General features: G+C 43.6%; 1 protein-coding gene across 7 annotated transcripts in view; it reads right to left on the bottom strand.

The window, feature by feature from the left end:
• Positions 1–14,389, bottom strand: part of LOC147241878 (partitioning defective 3 homolog) — a 390,131-nt gene that overhangs the window by 323,161 nt on the left and 52,581 nt on the right. For all 7 annotated transcript variants that reach the window (XM_086192266.1, XM_086192265.1, XM_086192260.1 and 4 more), the window contains exon 2: positions 9,903–10,004. In XM_086192266.1, coding sequence (XP_086048392.1) covers positions 9,903–10,004 — 102 coding nt within the window. The remainder of the gene's footprint in view (positions 1–9,902; positions 10,005–14,389) is intronic.

The following is a 14,389-nucleotide window of genomic DNA, read 5'->3' as shown; positions in this document are numbered from 1 at the left end:
AACAACAGGTTTTTCTAATGCCAAATCTCTGTGGTCCAACAAAGGCAATGTGGCCTTCATTCGTGGATAACTAACTATTACTGTCATGAGCAACAGCAGGTAAATACATCGGAAAATCCAGAATAGATAGTCAGGATGGTAAGAGTGGAGACTGACATTTGGGCTGAATGCATCAAACTGTTTGTGGAATGATGCTGAGACAGCAACCAGACACAATAGTCTTCAATGCCAAAAGAGGCTACATTCACACACACACACACACACACACACACACACACACACACACACACACACACACACGTTGCTATTTTTGTTGGGATTCATCATTGACACTCATTCATTCTTATTAATCCTTTACGCGAACCTTAGCATTACATGTGACTGCCTAACCATTATCAAAAGGTGTGAGGTCCACAAATGTAGTTAAATGAGGCCACATACGCGCGCGCACACACACACAAACACACACACAAACACACACACACACACACACACACAGTAATTAGTCTTTGATTTCCCCCGGCAGTGTTCAAGTACCGGGGGAAACTGATGGGACCCTGTTTTAGCTTTGGCTAATTTCACTCACGGCTTGATCTCGACCCAGCACAGGTGCCCACTTGGCACCCAACCACTGTTGCCATGGCAATGCCAACTTCAGCAGCCAAGAAATTACCAATTGTCCAAGGAGCAAAACCACGGGAGCACAGGCATCATAGATGTGGTCGTCATTATACACAGGCCACATTAGCACACGCAGAGGGGACAAATAGGTCCAGACAGTTCAATTTGGTTTGCTTTATTTATACTTCTTACGCTTGGCATTGACTCCCTTCATAAATGAAAGACACTCAATTGCCCATTTATGAAGGAAAAGCAAGATCAAAGCCAAAATAATGCAGTATAATATAAACAGCCTCGAGTAAAATCTCACTTCATGAGGATTATAATCTTCAGGTTTTATTGGATCTGTCTGATCCACAGAACGAGGTAACATAAATGGTGATTAAGCCTTGCCAAGTAAAGTGTGAAGTCGCAGACTGATGGGAAAAGTTTCTTTATCATGTGACCTCTATGGTAAAATTAAAAGTGTTTGTTCACTGTCCCATGGGTTATTGAAACTGTCATTTTAAACCACACTGTTTTTTGTTTTTGTTTTTTAACCACTGGTCAGGTGGTCAGGTCTCGGTGTCATCAAATCAAGTGGGACTAAAACCTTGTTAATGTTCACTGTCATTTTGAAAGCTATGATTTGTGGTGCTGTCACTCGTTAGTAAGCGGCGTTCCTGATTCCTTTTCTATGTCTCAGTACAGCCAAGTGCCGTTAAACCAATCACAGCCTCCAAAAACATCACTCGATGACATCAACAGACCTCAAACTGATGTAGGATATATCCTAGGACTGTAGGTAATACAGTGGTATTTAATCACATGTCTATTTTCTGAGGCTTTCATCCAAAAACCGAAACGTATTCACCCAGAAAAACATCTGACGACAGCACACGGGCCTCAGCAGTGACTGCTGTGCTAAAACTCGGGACATGAGTGCCTCTCTGTGGCTCATAAGTGCCACTGCAGCATCTGCCAAGCTGCAGCACCTGAATTACACGCACCTGCTTTTTAACAGACGGCACTGAACCACTGATTCATGTACTTCTGCTCTGATTAGCGGTTTGTGTTAATTGCCAGTGAGGATTCCAACACCTGAGCATTCATGAGGCCCAGGGGACCGCTTGCTCCGACTCACCATTGTTAATAAGGTTCAAACAGACTTTGAACACCAAGGGAGCTACACCCAAGCATCCTCTTAACTTACTTACTATCAAGGTCAAGCCAAGATATTTGGGAAAACAGCACAATAAAACAGCAAACAGGGAAAGAAACGCACTCAGCAAATAAAGAGGGATGGGGGGGGGGGGGTCACAACCATAAACAGGGAATGCAATTCACCTTGATTTTGAGCATTCATGTCATAATTTATGTCCTGATACCACCGGACCAAAAAGGGGACTCGTCATCTCTAACAATCTAAAGTCTTCAGGGGTGCTCAACATTTGTGGAGTGGGTTTCTTGGTTCACACTATCCTCTCATTGAATTTAACACCAATTCTGAAGGAGCGCAGCACAATTTGTCTCCAAGTCACAGATTCAGAAATCCACGGCGGCCGACAACGTTGACGCGGCCATTTGGAGTTGTTTTACTCAAGGACTTGATGGGAGGACTTGCGAGAGGATTCATTGATTAGGTCATTATAGTTGACGAACCGAGGCTGACGCTCTCACATTGATCTGATGCTCAGCCTGCTGATTTCATGCATCACTGCTTTCACTTGAAATAATCTCAACATCCCTCGACACTCTTGGGCGTGTGAAACATCACGCCATATTCAGTGCACGATCCTGCGTAAAACTGTAAGTTTCAGAACTGCGTACATCTAAAGAGGCCCGAAATAAAACAATAAAACAACTGTTCGTCATCCGTCTCTCGCAATAGATGTGGACTCATACCGACTCATCCGCTGACATCATCCGATCACATCCGCTGCTTTGGTTACCTTCCACTTGCCCAAAGAGGAGTGTAAAACACACATATTGATTAATCACACATTAAAGCCGTTTGATGACTGATGTCTGCCTCTGCACCACCTTCCACAATGAGCGTTTTCAGGGGTTTTGTATTTCATTTTAATTGGTAGCATTATAGCCCAATTTCCCTGCTATGTGCATTAAAGTTTAATATAATTTTGCCTATCACACCCATTCCATTGCTTTATAAACTCAATTCTGCAAACCATTAATGTGAATTTCATACCCAGGGCCATTTTCTAACCAGGAGTCATTTTAATTGTCGCTTTGCCATCTGGTGTATGGATAAACTGCCTGTATCAAAGCCATTTGCAGCCATTTCATAGCTATCAAAAGTGTGTTTTTTTCCCACTGAATACATTTTCAAAAGGCTCTTAGCTAAACGACAGTTTGCACCTCTTTCCTTGACTCCTGGAGACCGAGTGATGCATTTGTATGAGCCCGTTTCACTTGGCATGGAGCTCATTCCGCTCTTCTGAAAACATAGCAGGCTACAGGGCATAGTTTCAGTTGAAGTCATATTCCAGCAGCGCAAACATGCACGTCCGTTTGAATAAAATCAGAGCCCACAACACCGGTCTGAGAAACACTGGGTTTGTTGGAACTCCATTCATGTAACAAGGCTGGGAAAAATTATTTTATTGGATCCTTTTCTTTTTTAAGTCTGAGATTTCATGACGCTGTCATAATAAATAAATCATGTCTCTATTCTTGGACGATTTTAGTTTGTTTTTTTTAAAACTCCCATTCATATAAATGAAGTGGACAATGTTTAGCATAATCATTCGTCATTACCACAGATTACAGCCTTGAAACGATTACCGTCAAATCAACCCTCTTAAACAGATTAGATGAAGGTAGAGCATCATCTAAGAGTGATATCATAATAAACTGAAGAGCGAACGACCCGTCCAGGGTGAACGCCGCCTATCACTCGAAGGCTGCTGGGACAGGCTCCAGCCCCCCCCCCCCCCCACACACACACACACACACACACACACCTTCGACGGGTTAAGCGGTAGAAAATGGATGAATAGTGAGCATCCACACTTGGGTGTTATAATCGTTAAAACACACACACACACTTTTTATTTAATAATTATAATCTACATCTTTTTACAAAGTATTTCATATCCATTTTTCTTAGAAACAAATATTGTAATAAATCTGTAATCTATCTTCTTACTTACTTTAATGTACACCTTCCTTCCTTCCTTACTTTTACTTACATATTATTTGCTTACTTCCCAAGGTCAGTCTTGTACACCCAGGAGGAGTATTTCCTCTTTGAAGTTGGGCTGAAACATGTCTGTGGTGACAAGCGGCTGCTGGTCAGGGGGAGGGGGAACATCAGGTGAGCTCCTGCCCTGTTCTCTGCTCGGACCAGCAGCCGATGACCTCCTTGCTGCTGCTGCTGCTGCTGCTGGCAGCAGAGCAAGTCTGAGGTTTTACATAGAGCTTGAATGCCTTTAAAACACAAAGACATTTTTGCCTGTTTTGGTGCGCTAATAATAGATGTAGCATTTTCTTCTCTGTTCCCTCTCTACCTGGTTGTGGGCGTGTGTGTGTGTGTGTGTGGGGGGGGGGGGGGGCGTTAACGTTGGAGGGCCAATATAATGGTAGGGGAAACACTGCAAGATTAATTCAGTGTAGAGAAGAAGTCTGACTCTGCAGAAAACAGTAGAATACTGAAGATTTAATGCTCATGGAGGAGCACTAAGAATGTATAATGCAGTTGTTGGTTTTTAGAAAACCCTCCAGTAATTTGAATTAATTTATTTCACTACGAAATTGGATTACACGAAAAACAACTTTAGTTCTGCCAACCTGGTGTTCCACGTTTGTCCACTTGAGGGCAGCAGCGGACCAGAAAGCTGCCACTGTAATTGCCCATAAAGACTGAGAACAATAAACCTTAAATGTGAAAGCTCATCATTTGATATGAAACAGATTTTCATGACTAGTAATTGATGAGACGCCACAGAAATTACAAGGACATAAAAAAAAAATTTGCAGCTTTTCATTTCCGCAACAACAGCGATGAATAAAACAGCCTTAAACCATCATGAAAAATCTAAAAGGAAGAAAGCTAAGCTACAAGCCAAACTGCAAAGCGAGGAGGAACTTCAACAAGTGGATTTAAGCTACACAAAACCAGAAGTAACAGCTGCCTTCCAAAGCTGCATTATATTTGCACGGGTATGTGTTCGAATTCACTCGTAATCCTAATACATGAGAAATGGAAGTCAGGTTATCACTGAGCAGATCTGTAGGCCAGTGACTGACAGGCACCAACATGAATGTGACCGCATATGAATGTCAGCTGGATAATCAAAATGCTGAAGCTGAGCCAGACAAAGAACATTCCAGGCACCCCAGCCTAGCCTCCACCTGTAGAGGAGCCCAGAAGTGTTTCTACATCAACTCCCCTCTGCTCTGTATTCGACAGTGCTTCGCACGTAACTTTGAAAAGTAATTCGTTATAGTTACTAGTTACTTCTCCCGAAAAATGAACTGAACTGAGTGACTCCACTGTAAAAGTAACTACTTACCAGGAAAAGTAACCACTGCTTTACTCTTTGTACTTGCGGACCACCTCGATAACCCTTTCTTCGGCTTGGTCCACTTTTGCGTGTGTCGCTCACCACAGGAACTTTAAAAATGGCGGTGTTGTTGTGCTGAACCGGAAATGACGTTCTGAGCAGCCCAATCACAGTCCTTGACGTTCACGACGCGACGCGTAGCCAGGATTTTTTGGAGGCGCGCGTCAGGCTACGGCGTAGGGGTCTGCGCCGTCGACGCGACGCAAAAGCATAAACCAGCCTTAAATCGTGGTCACAGCGTGTTGGTAACGGTAACGGCGTTGTAATGAGAGGGAAGTAATTAGTTAGAGTACCCGTCACAGACAAAAGTAACGCCGTTAGTAACGGCTTTTATTTTAACGCCGTTATTCCCATCACTGGTTTGTCACTGGGGCTCACTGTAGATGTGAAAGCTCCTTATTCTGATACCTGCGTTAAGATTGTAATTTTGGTAATTGGATTATAATTCGTGGGGAATATAATTCTAATTTAATTCAAAACTCTGTTCACTAAATTTGTAACAAAGATTAATAGCTTTCACAAAAAAGGATTAAAAAGGGAGGAAAAGTTATGTTTTGAATCAGTGAAAAATCATACATTATTAAGATAATCGTAATAGGTATAGGTCAGCACTGTGGCCTCACACCAAGAAGGATCCGGTTTGAGTCCCGGCTCCAGCACAGGATCTTTCTGTGTGGAGTCTGCATGTTGCCCGAAAGCCACTGGGATAGGCTCCACCCCCCACGACCCTTAACAGGATAAGCGGTACAAAATGGATGGATGGTATTAGGTATAGCTCACCAAATGTAATACCAACCGGCAAGATTCAATATTACATCGACCAATCTTGGATGTGCACATTTCATCCACCCATTTATTTTGATAACACCAATTTATTCATGTAAGAGGTAATAATCTGGCACGTTTGGCCTGTGTGCTTAACATTTTGCTGCAAAGATGCACTGTGTGTGCCCCTCTAAGAGTGGAAATGTGTAAACTCCAACCCTGTGTATCTCAATGACTCTTTTTGCAGTTTAAACACTTCCTCCTACACTAAACACGCACGTTAACTGCAATGCAATTGTGATGCAAAATGAGCACAAGAAGCACCAGTTAATACAAAGTATGCTAAAAAAAAAATATGATTATCTCAAAGAATGTTGAGGTGGATAAATATGTCACAGCACTTCCTAAACAGCAAAGGAAGCTGAACAAAACACCCAGAAGAATAAGAGCATTGTTGTCATTCAAGGGTTAAAATGAATGAGCCAGGTGAGCTGTGTCTCTACCTGTGAGTAGGTTGCAGTTATAGAACAAGAAAAGCAGCAACTGATGGAAGGAACTGGACAGACTGGATTTACTGCCACAATGTAAACGCACGATGAAAATACACATACACACAATAACACGTACACTCACACACACACACACACACCCACACACACACACACCTGTCCCACTGGTATTAAGTTAGCTGTCGTTGCCCACGGTTATGTGAGCTCTGCACTCCTATTTACAACTGTTGAGAGTACTACTACAGTGATGACAATAGGAAACAGACATGTAGTACAGTCTAGCCGTGATCTGCTGCCTTGAAGTAACACGAATCAGGGAGGGGCTGGAGCCTATCCCAACTGACATTGGGCGAGAGGGTACGCCCTGGACGCCAGTCTGTCGCTGGCCATCAGGAGCGATTCAGGGTATCTTGCTCAGGGATACTTTGATATGGTCGTCAGGGGAAGTGAGGATCGAACCCTTCAGTTGCTACACTGCCACTCTTCCTCCGAGCCCCACCTCCTAATTAAATACATGATAAGTTGCAGGTGTCATTGAACCTTTTTGTGGAAGTCGAAACGTGTTGTCGATCACTGAAACATACTTTGAACTGTGATGCACTTAGGACGCAAAATGAGCACAGGAAGCACAAGTTAATACAAGCAAGCACAGGTGTCAGAAACTGTACACCCAACAACTGAACACCTTTTTTGCTAATGATGTGAAAAAAGTATATACAAGTGTACAGAAAACTATCAGAGAGGCAGGTGGCTGCACGCTGGTGCAGTGGTCAGCACTGTCGCCGCACAGCAAGAAGGTTCCAGGTTCCAGTCCCGGCTGGAGCACAGGATCTTTCCGTGTGGAGTCTGCATGTTCTCCCTGTTCCTGTGTGGGTTCTCTCTGGTACTCCAGCTTCCTCCCGCAGTCCAAAGACATCAAGAGGGGACGAGGCTGATTGATACTCTAAATTGACTGTAGGTGTGACTGTGAGTGTGAATGGTTGTCTGTCTCTATGTGTTGGTCCTGTGATGGACTGGTGACCTGTCCAGGGTGAACCCCGCCTCTTGGCCGTAGCCACTGGGATAGGCTCCACCCCCCGCGACCCTTAACAGGAGTAAGTGGAAGAAAATGGATGGACGGATCAGAGAGGCAGAGTGCTTAGATATGAGACGCTGAGCCTGTACAACAACAATTACTAGGAAATATCTTTGGTTTGGTTTGAATCGACGAGGAGAGGAGAGGAGACGTGAGGATTTCAAAGAACAGGTGCAGAACAGCTGCCCTCACCACTCGTCCCAACTGACACGTAGCCATGGCACCTACCGCACAGGCAGTATGAGGTGCGTGGATGCGCATACACACATGCTCTTCAGTCTCTTATTCAGGCGTAAATGTAAACCCAGTGTTGAAATCCATCCGTGCCTCTCCGAACAGACCACAACTCATTGTGCTGCTTCAAACGTAAAACATCAGCTGACTAGCCAACACGGAACAGCAGCACAACATACTCTGCGTTCCTAAAAAGGCTCCTGTGTCAGATTACACAAGATAGCGGGGACCCTCATGACATGAGATATCCTGAGAAAACCCTATACATGTCATCATCATGTCAAAGAATACATCAGAATGCTTTTGTGTGTTTGGTTTTAGACGTACTTATCTTGAATGTGATAGAAGCATCAGATTTATGTAAACCATGGTTGATAACAGTCACTAACTGTGTGCTTTGCTTCAACCAGTCACGCAACTAAAAAAGCCCCCCCCCCCCCAAATGTCCACCTACAAGTACGCAAAGCAAATCAGTGCATCATATTCGGCCAACGTTTACAGCAAACAGCTTCTGACTCAGGAGTAGTCAGCACTTTTCTCATGAGAAGGAGCCAGTGGGATTGTGAGTAATCATCTGCAGTTGTCTGGGTGCGGCTGGTAGAATAATACCATGCCACCTCTGACACGGCTTTTTCCCGTGCATTCATTTCCTGGCAAACCTCGGAGTGGGCACACAACTTGCGCTGCATCATGGGACCCTTCATAGACGTAAAAGCTGTGGTTGAAGTTTTTAAATGTCCTCAACTGTCCACACTGAGAGTACTGCCATGGAGACAAAACACATGAGCCAACAGTCTAACGCTCAGTCAGGGTTGTTAGCTTCCCATTTTCAGTGTCGTGTAGACCTGAAAACTACAGCTGACTTTTTTTTTCCAGTGTCATTTGCTCTCAGTATGACTGCCACTGCTTGAAAGTGTGTCATAAACAGACAACTTTTCCTTTATGAAACTCTATCATTCCTTCCAAGGCCGTTATATCGAGAACACGGTGGTAAAAATACATTTTTCAAAATCAGTTCTCAGAATGAGGCGGCACGGTGGTGCAGTGGTCAGCACTGTCACCTCACCGCAAGAAGGTTGCAGGTTCGAGTCCCGGCTCCAGCACAGGATCTTTCTGTGTGAGTCTCCATGTTCTCCCTGTTCCTGTGTGGGTTCTCTCTGGTACTCCAGCTTCCTCCCACAGTCCAAAGACATCAAGAGGGGACGAGGCTGATTGATACTCTAAATTGACCGTAGGTGTGACTGTGAGTGTGAATGGTTGTCTGTCTCTATGTGTTGGTCCTGTGATGGACTGGTGACCTGTCCAGGGTGAACCCCGTCTCTCGCCCGTAGCCACTGGGATAGGCTCCACCCCCCTGTGACCCTTAATAGGATTAAGCGGAAGACAAGGGATGGACGGATGGATGGAGTTCTCATAACGTGAAAAAAAACGCAGTCCTCTGCACTCAAACCCCAACACTGCTGCTGACTCATACGTCGTGCCAATCGACATAACACAACAATGCACACGACATCAAAAACTGATAAACACAATGTTCAGGGCATAAATGTGTTCTGAAAAAAATTACTAAAACTAATGACCCAATTAATGGCCGCATAACTCTGTGCATCAAGCTCTTACACTGGAATTAAATTGTTGGAAAATGATTTTCTGGTAACAGTTTGAAGATCGTGTGAAACAACCCTCACCAACCTGTGACCCTACATGTATAGATTTCGTAACATCGAAAAAAAAGTCTGACCAATTTGAGCATAAAATTTATGACACCTGTCTTTCAATTGCGTTTAACCTTGGCTTCCTTTGCTCATTTTGCATCGCAAGTGCAATGCAGTGCAAAATGTGTTTTAGTGAGAGAGAATGGACTTAAAGTTTTGGAAAAGGGGTCACTGAGATTAGCAAATTATGTCGGACTATTTGAAAATTGTTTATGGTTTGGTCAAAAGGGTAACCAGTTCAATAAATGGCTTCAGGCCACCGAGGTGTAATCATTCGCACCTCAAACTGTTGCGCTGCCATAACCTCGCACACAGTTTCAACCATCAGTTTGTTTGTTTTTTTAATTCTCTTTGGCAGGAGTTTGCATAGAAAACACACTACGCAAACATACTCATAATCACATGCACTGTTACTCACCCTGTCTTTGTCATCCGCCACATCACATAAGACATCATCCACGTCCAGGATGCCTCCATCGCCATGTTCCAGCCTGTGCACCTGGACCCAGTAACTGGGGTCCTGAAACAAATAGGAGGTGAGTATTAGCTATATAATGAGATCAGCGTTATCATCACCGCAGACTTTGAATCTGCATCCCGATTCTAAGCCCCGTGGCAGTGGCTGCCAAGCCTCAGGCATTTGGAATCATCATGTGGGTCACATAATGATCCAGTCAGCTGGCACACTGAAGATTTGACATGGTTTTGTCCTGGCGTAATGATAACAGACACATGTTAATGCTCATCTGGGGGGGGGGGGGGAGTCCAACACATCTCTTCATTTGACAGCAGAAAAGCAAATGAATGTGAAACAGGGTGGAATGGTTAGGAGACAACACTCCACCCTCATGTTCAGTTGCCTTTTTAGCAGCAGCATATGAATACATACAAATACAAGGTACCCAGTGATGCTGGTATGAGAACGTGGATGTCATCGCCTTTGGCAAATCATTAATTTAATGAGAACAAACACTTTGACGCTTCGACTTACAAGTAAAGCATCGAGCACTGTGTTTTCTGTGTGTATTCGGTGGTACTAGAGAACACACACCTTCTATGTACAGTATTGTGCTGGTTTACAACACATGAAGGCAACACACTAATACTGAAGTACATCAGGCTTACTTCTTGTGACCACTTGATGGCAGTATGACTTAAATTCTAGCTGGGACCGTCAAACATGGGAAGTTCAGAAAAGACCTGACAATGAGGAGTCCAGTTACAACAGTTTCTCCACATCCACCTTGCAATGTTTACAACAACAACAAAAAAAAACCCCTCCCTGTCCTCATCTCAACCCATCGCAGCTCCTAAGGTGGTACTGAGCACATTTGAGATGATCTGGTCGAACCTTTCCAAGGAGGACATAAAAAACAAGTTTCCTGCCTACTCTGCCCAAAATGTAATGGATTCTCCTTTAGCCGGCGTTTCACCCCTCCATCAAGGGTAGTGAGAGCGCATCTCAGATTTCCCATGATCCTGCTCAAAATCAGAGGCAGACTTTCAAAACATTAACTCGGTGGTGGAATACTAGGCTCGTTCAGTATCCTGTGGTTATGTAGTTCATGTAACTGTTTTTAGTATGTACCTTTGACAGAGAAAAGTTCAGTGAGAGATAGACACAAAATAAAAATCAGGACAAAAACACCAACACGGCACATGAGAGTGGCTGATCTAAGTTACATAAAGTTGAATTCAATAAGTCTGACAAATATAAAAATATGCCGACCCATACAATAGTGGTTCCACATGTTCCCGGGACAGACAGATATTTTTAAAGAATATTGTCAAAGGTTCCAAACGCGATGAATATTCAACCCTACAATTTTGAAATGAAGGAATTCTTCTCATCCTTTTTCCTCTTGCTCTCGGCCGGCTCGTAGCCGATGATAACTGAAGCACGATAGCCCAGCCAGAAAAGCAGCTGAAGAAAAATTGCTCAGATCAGTCTCTCCTTCCTCCTTCACCATGTTAGGAAAGAATCTCCTCAATCCTATGTCTATTTTGCTCTCGCTCCCTCTGTTTGTTTTCCTCTCTCTCCTCCAAACGGAGCTATCTTCAGGTCTGTGGTAAAATGCCTTCATGCTCAACTCTGTTGTTCTGAACTCCACTGCGGTTCACCAGGAAAAATGGTCCCAATCATGACGGCAATGACTGTGTGGTATTTTCCTTCCCGCTGAGGTTATTAAGGGGAAGCTTTGGTGAGTTTATCAGGTTTGTTTCAAAAAAGACAAGAAACTGGATTCAAAGAAGTAAGTTGTGGCTAAAAATGTTCATGAATATAAAGCAAAATACTGTCAAATGATTTCTGTCGTGTAAAAGGGTAAAGCAGGGTTGTCTGACTCAGCGATAGAACTTTCGAGGCATGAACGACAAACGTTGCATTGCTAAAACTGCAATACCTCTGCTGAATATTCTGAAACCCCCAGAAGACAGACACAGCAAAACCTTACCATGTTTGGAAGGCATTGCAAACCACAAAGTGATCCTCATCACTAAAATGGTCCTCCTCCATGCCAGATTTGTTCTTTGGATGGATTATAGAATACAAGTATGATTCTAGCTTAGCCACAAAAACATAATCCCCACGACACACTCAGGATGGGGGACAAAACACTTCAGATTGGACATGGCTAAAGGGATATGGGAGCTTTAGATCTGTGGTGTTTTGGCATCAGAAAGCCAAGGGCAATATTTAATATTTCTCCTTATTTCAGAAGTTATTAAGAGAGAATTCATCACCAACTGGGACCAAGAATGAATTTTATATTGCGTCTTCTCCGGGTGCTTGCTGTTAATACCAAGGACTTAAAGGAGCAGTTTGTAAGCCTAAGAGGGACCTTTTGACAGACAAGTGATACAATATTCATATTTTCATTAGTATTAAGTCACCTGACGTAAGATTCACTAATAATGACCCTTTTATATCTCAACGTAGACCGCCGTGCTGCCTCTGCAGGAGCCCAGAATGGGCAAACTAGAACCTTCAATATGTACTTAGCTCGTTAAGTCATGGATCATCAAACTATTGGACATGCCAGCAGAGTTTCTGGTAACACAGTCAACGCCGCTGAAGAACAAGGCGATGAGGGAAGAGAACTGCGTCGCGTACACCGATGAACTAACGCAGAAGAGATTCAGGTTGTATCTTCTGTTCCACTACAGGCAACATGTGGGCACAGGCCAAGGGACGAGTTGTGACATGATGTAAGAAACAGAAGAAAAATGAGCGTCCAGTTTCCTAGCACCTTATCAATGGGGAGTACAGCAGTCTTAAGTGAAATGATTGTACTTGAACACCTGTGTGCGATTGATTCTACTGATTCCCCGGCGAAGACTCATTTGAGTGGAAACGAAAAGTTGCATCCTGATCTCGGAAAGGATTTTTAACTCGATCACAGGGCCTTGAACTATGCGTTGAAACTGCCTACACTCACTGTGGATTTTGTGTGCAAATGATCTGGATAGTCATGAAATGACAGCATTTGCTTCTCCATTGCATCGGAGGTTTCCGCAAATACAACTGCATATTAAGATACAGTCGATGGTTGATGAGGAGGAGACATAAAACGACATGGAGGCAAGTCCCTGCTCCTCCCCTGGCTTCACTTTTCCGACTGGGTTTTGTTATATTTTGGAGGCCGACGGGATAATAACCCAGCAGGGATAAATGAAGTCTTTCTGATTCAGATTTGGAATGAGTGGTTGCTGGAGTCGCTGACCTGCTCAGTGCTGGTGAATTGTCGTTACATAAATGCAAAGCCTGACAAAATCACAAAATAAAACATATCTGAAAGATAGCAAAACTTTTATTTTGACATGTAAAAAAGTTTTTTTTTGACGGGTAAAATGAGCATTCAAAAGAATGGTTGAAGCAACGGAATCGTTTTCGAAAGGTAGCGCTGCGATCTCGAACTCGACCATGAAAAGGTGCAAATGTCTGACACGCTGTTCCTGAAACAGTCAGAGAGGGGTCAAGTCCAGAATTTTGCGTGATGCCTTTTAGATCTACACATTAAACATAACATTCCACCTTAAAAAAGCACATATTTTCATCTATGCATGCAACTCAAATGCTTAAATAGTCTTTACAGATCATTGAAACAGAGGAGTGATATACACGCTGTGCACGAGCACGTGTGTGGCACAGGTTCAGAAGCGAGCTTCAGTACACCTTATCCTTCGAATGTGGACACATGGACTTAATCAAATGTCGAACACCCAGCGTATGGACGCCATTACCAATGGAGTGAGGAGAGAGAGTGTGTATTACAAAGGGTTTGTTCTGAGTTACAGGGAAAACAAATCACTGACCGCATCGTTAAGTATATCACATTCAATTTCTGCCAAAAAAAATCCCTTTGACTGCTGCACGAAGTTCCTCGCTAAACTTAAGGCAACATTCTCTGGTCAAGTCGACTGTAATTATTCAAGTCATCATTTTAACACTAATATTCCTGCCTATTAATGTGTCACCATAACACATTTATAGTCCAGAAGTTCTCTTTGTTATCACTGGGACTAGGGTCACGTGTACCCCGGCAATGTAGCAAATCCTACATCGGCATCACGGGAACGTCCCGCAAACACTTTTCATTTACAGACACGTGAGACGTGTGTTTGAATGGAAGTGTTGTTAAATGTAATAAATGAAACAACTGAAATTGCACGATTACATCGATAAAGTGGCCTGATGGATTAAGATCCCGCCATTGCGTAACACTGACTATGTTGACACTGACGAGCCTCTATCAACCGACAGGGAACCGCTTCCTTGGCTGTTCGCCACATTTTTTTTTCCTCCAACCTGCCAGGAAAGGTTCTCAGTCCTCCAGGTCCTGATAGCGCTGAAGAGCTGGCACCTGGACTTGTTTCAGGTTTCTTGAAGACATTTCACTTTCTTGA

This window comes from Aulostomus chinensis, chromosome 21 (assembly GCF_037954235.1).
Source record: "Aulostomus chinensis isolate RoL2024-O1b breed Wild chromosome 21, RoL_Achi_v1.0, whole genome shotgun sequence".
NCBI lineage: Eukaryota > Metazoa > Chordata > Actinopteri > Syngnathiformes > Aulostomidae > Aulostomus > Aulostomus chinensis.
Note: the sequence above shows the minus strand (reverse complement) of the source record. Positions and strands in the feature narration are given on the sequence as shown.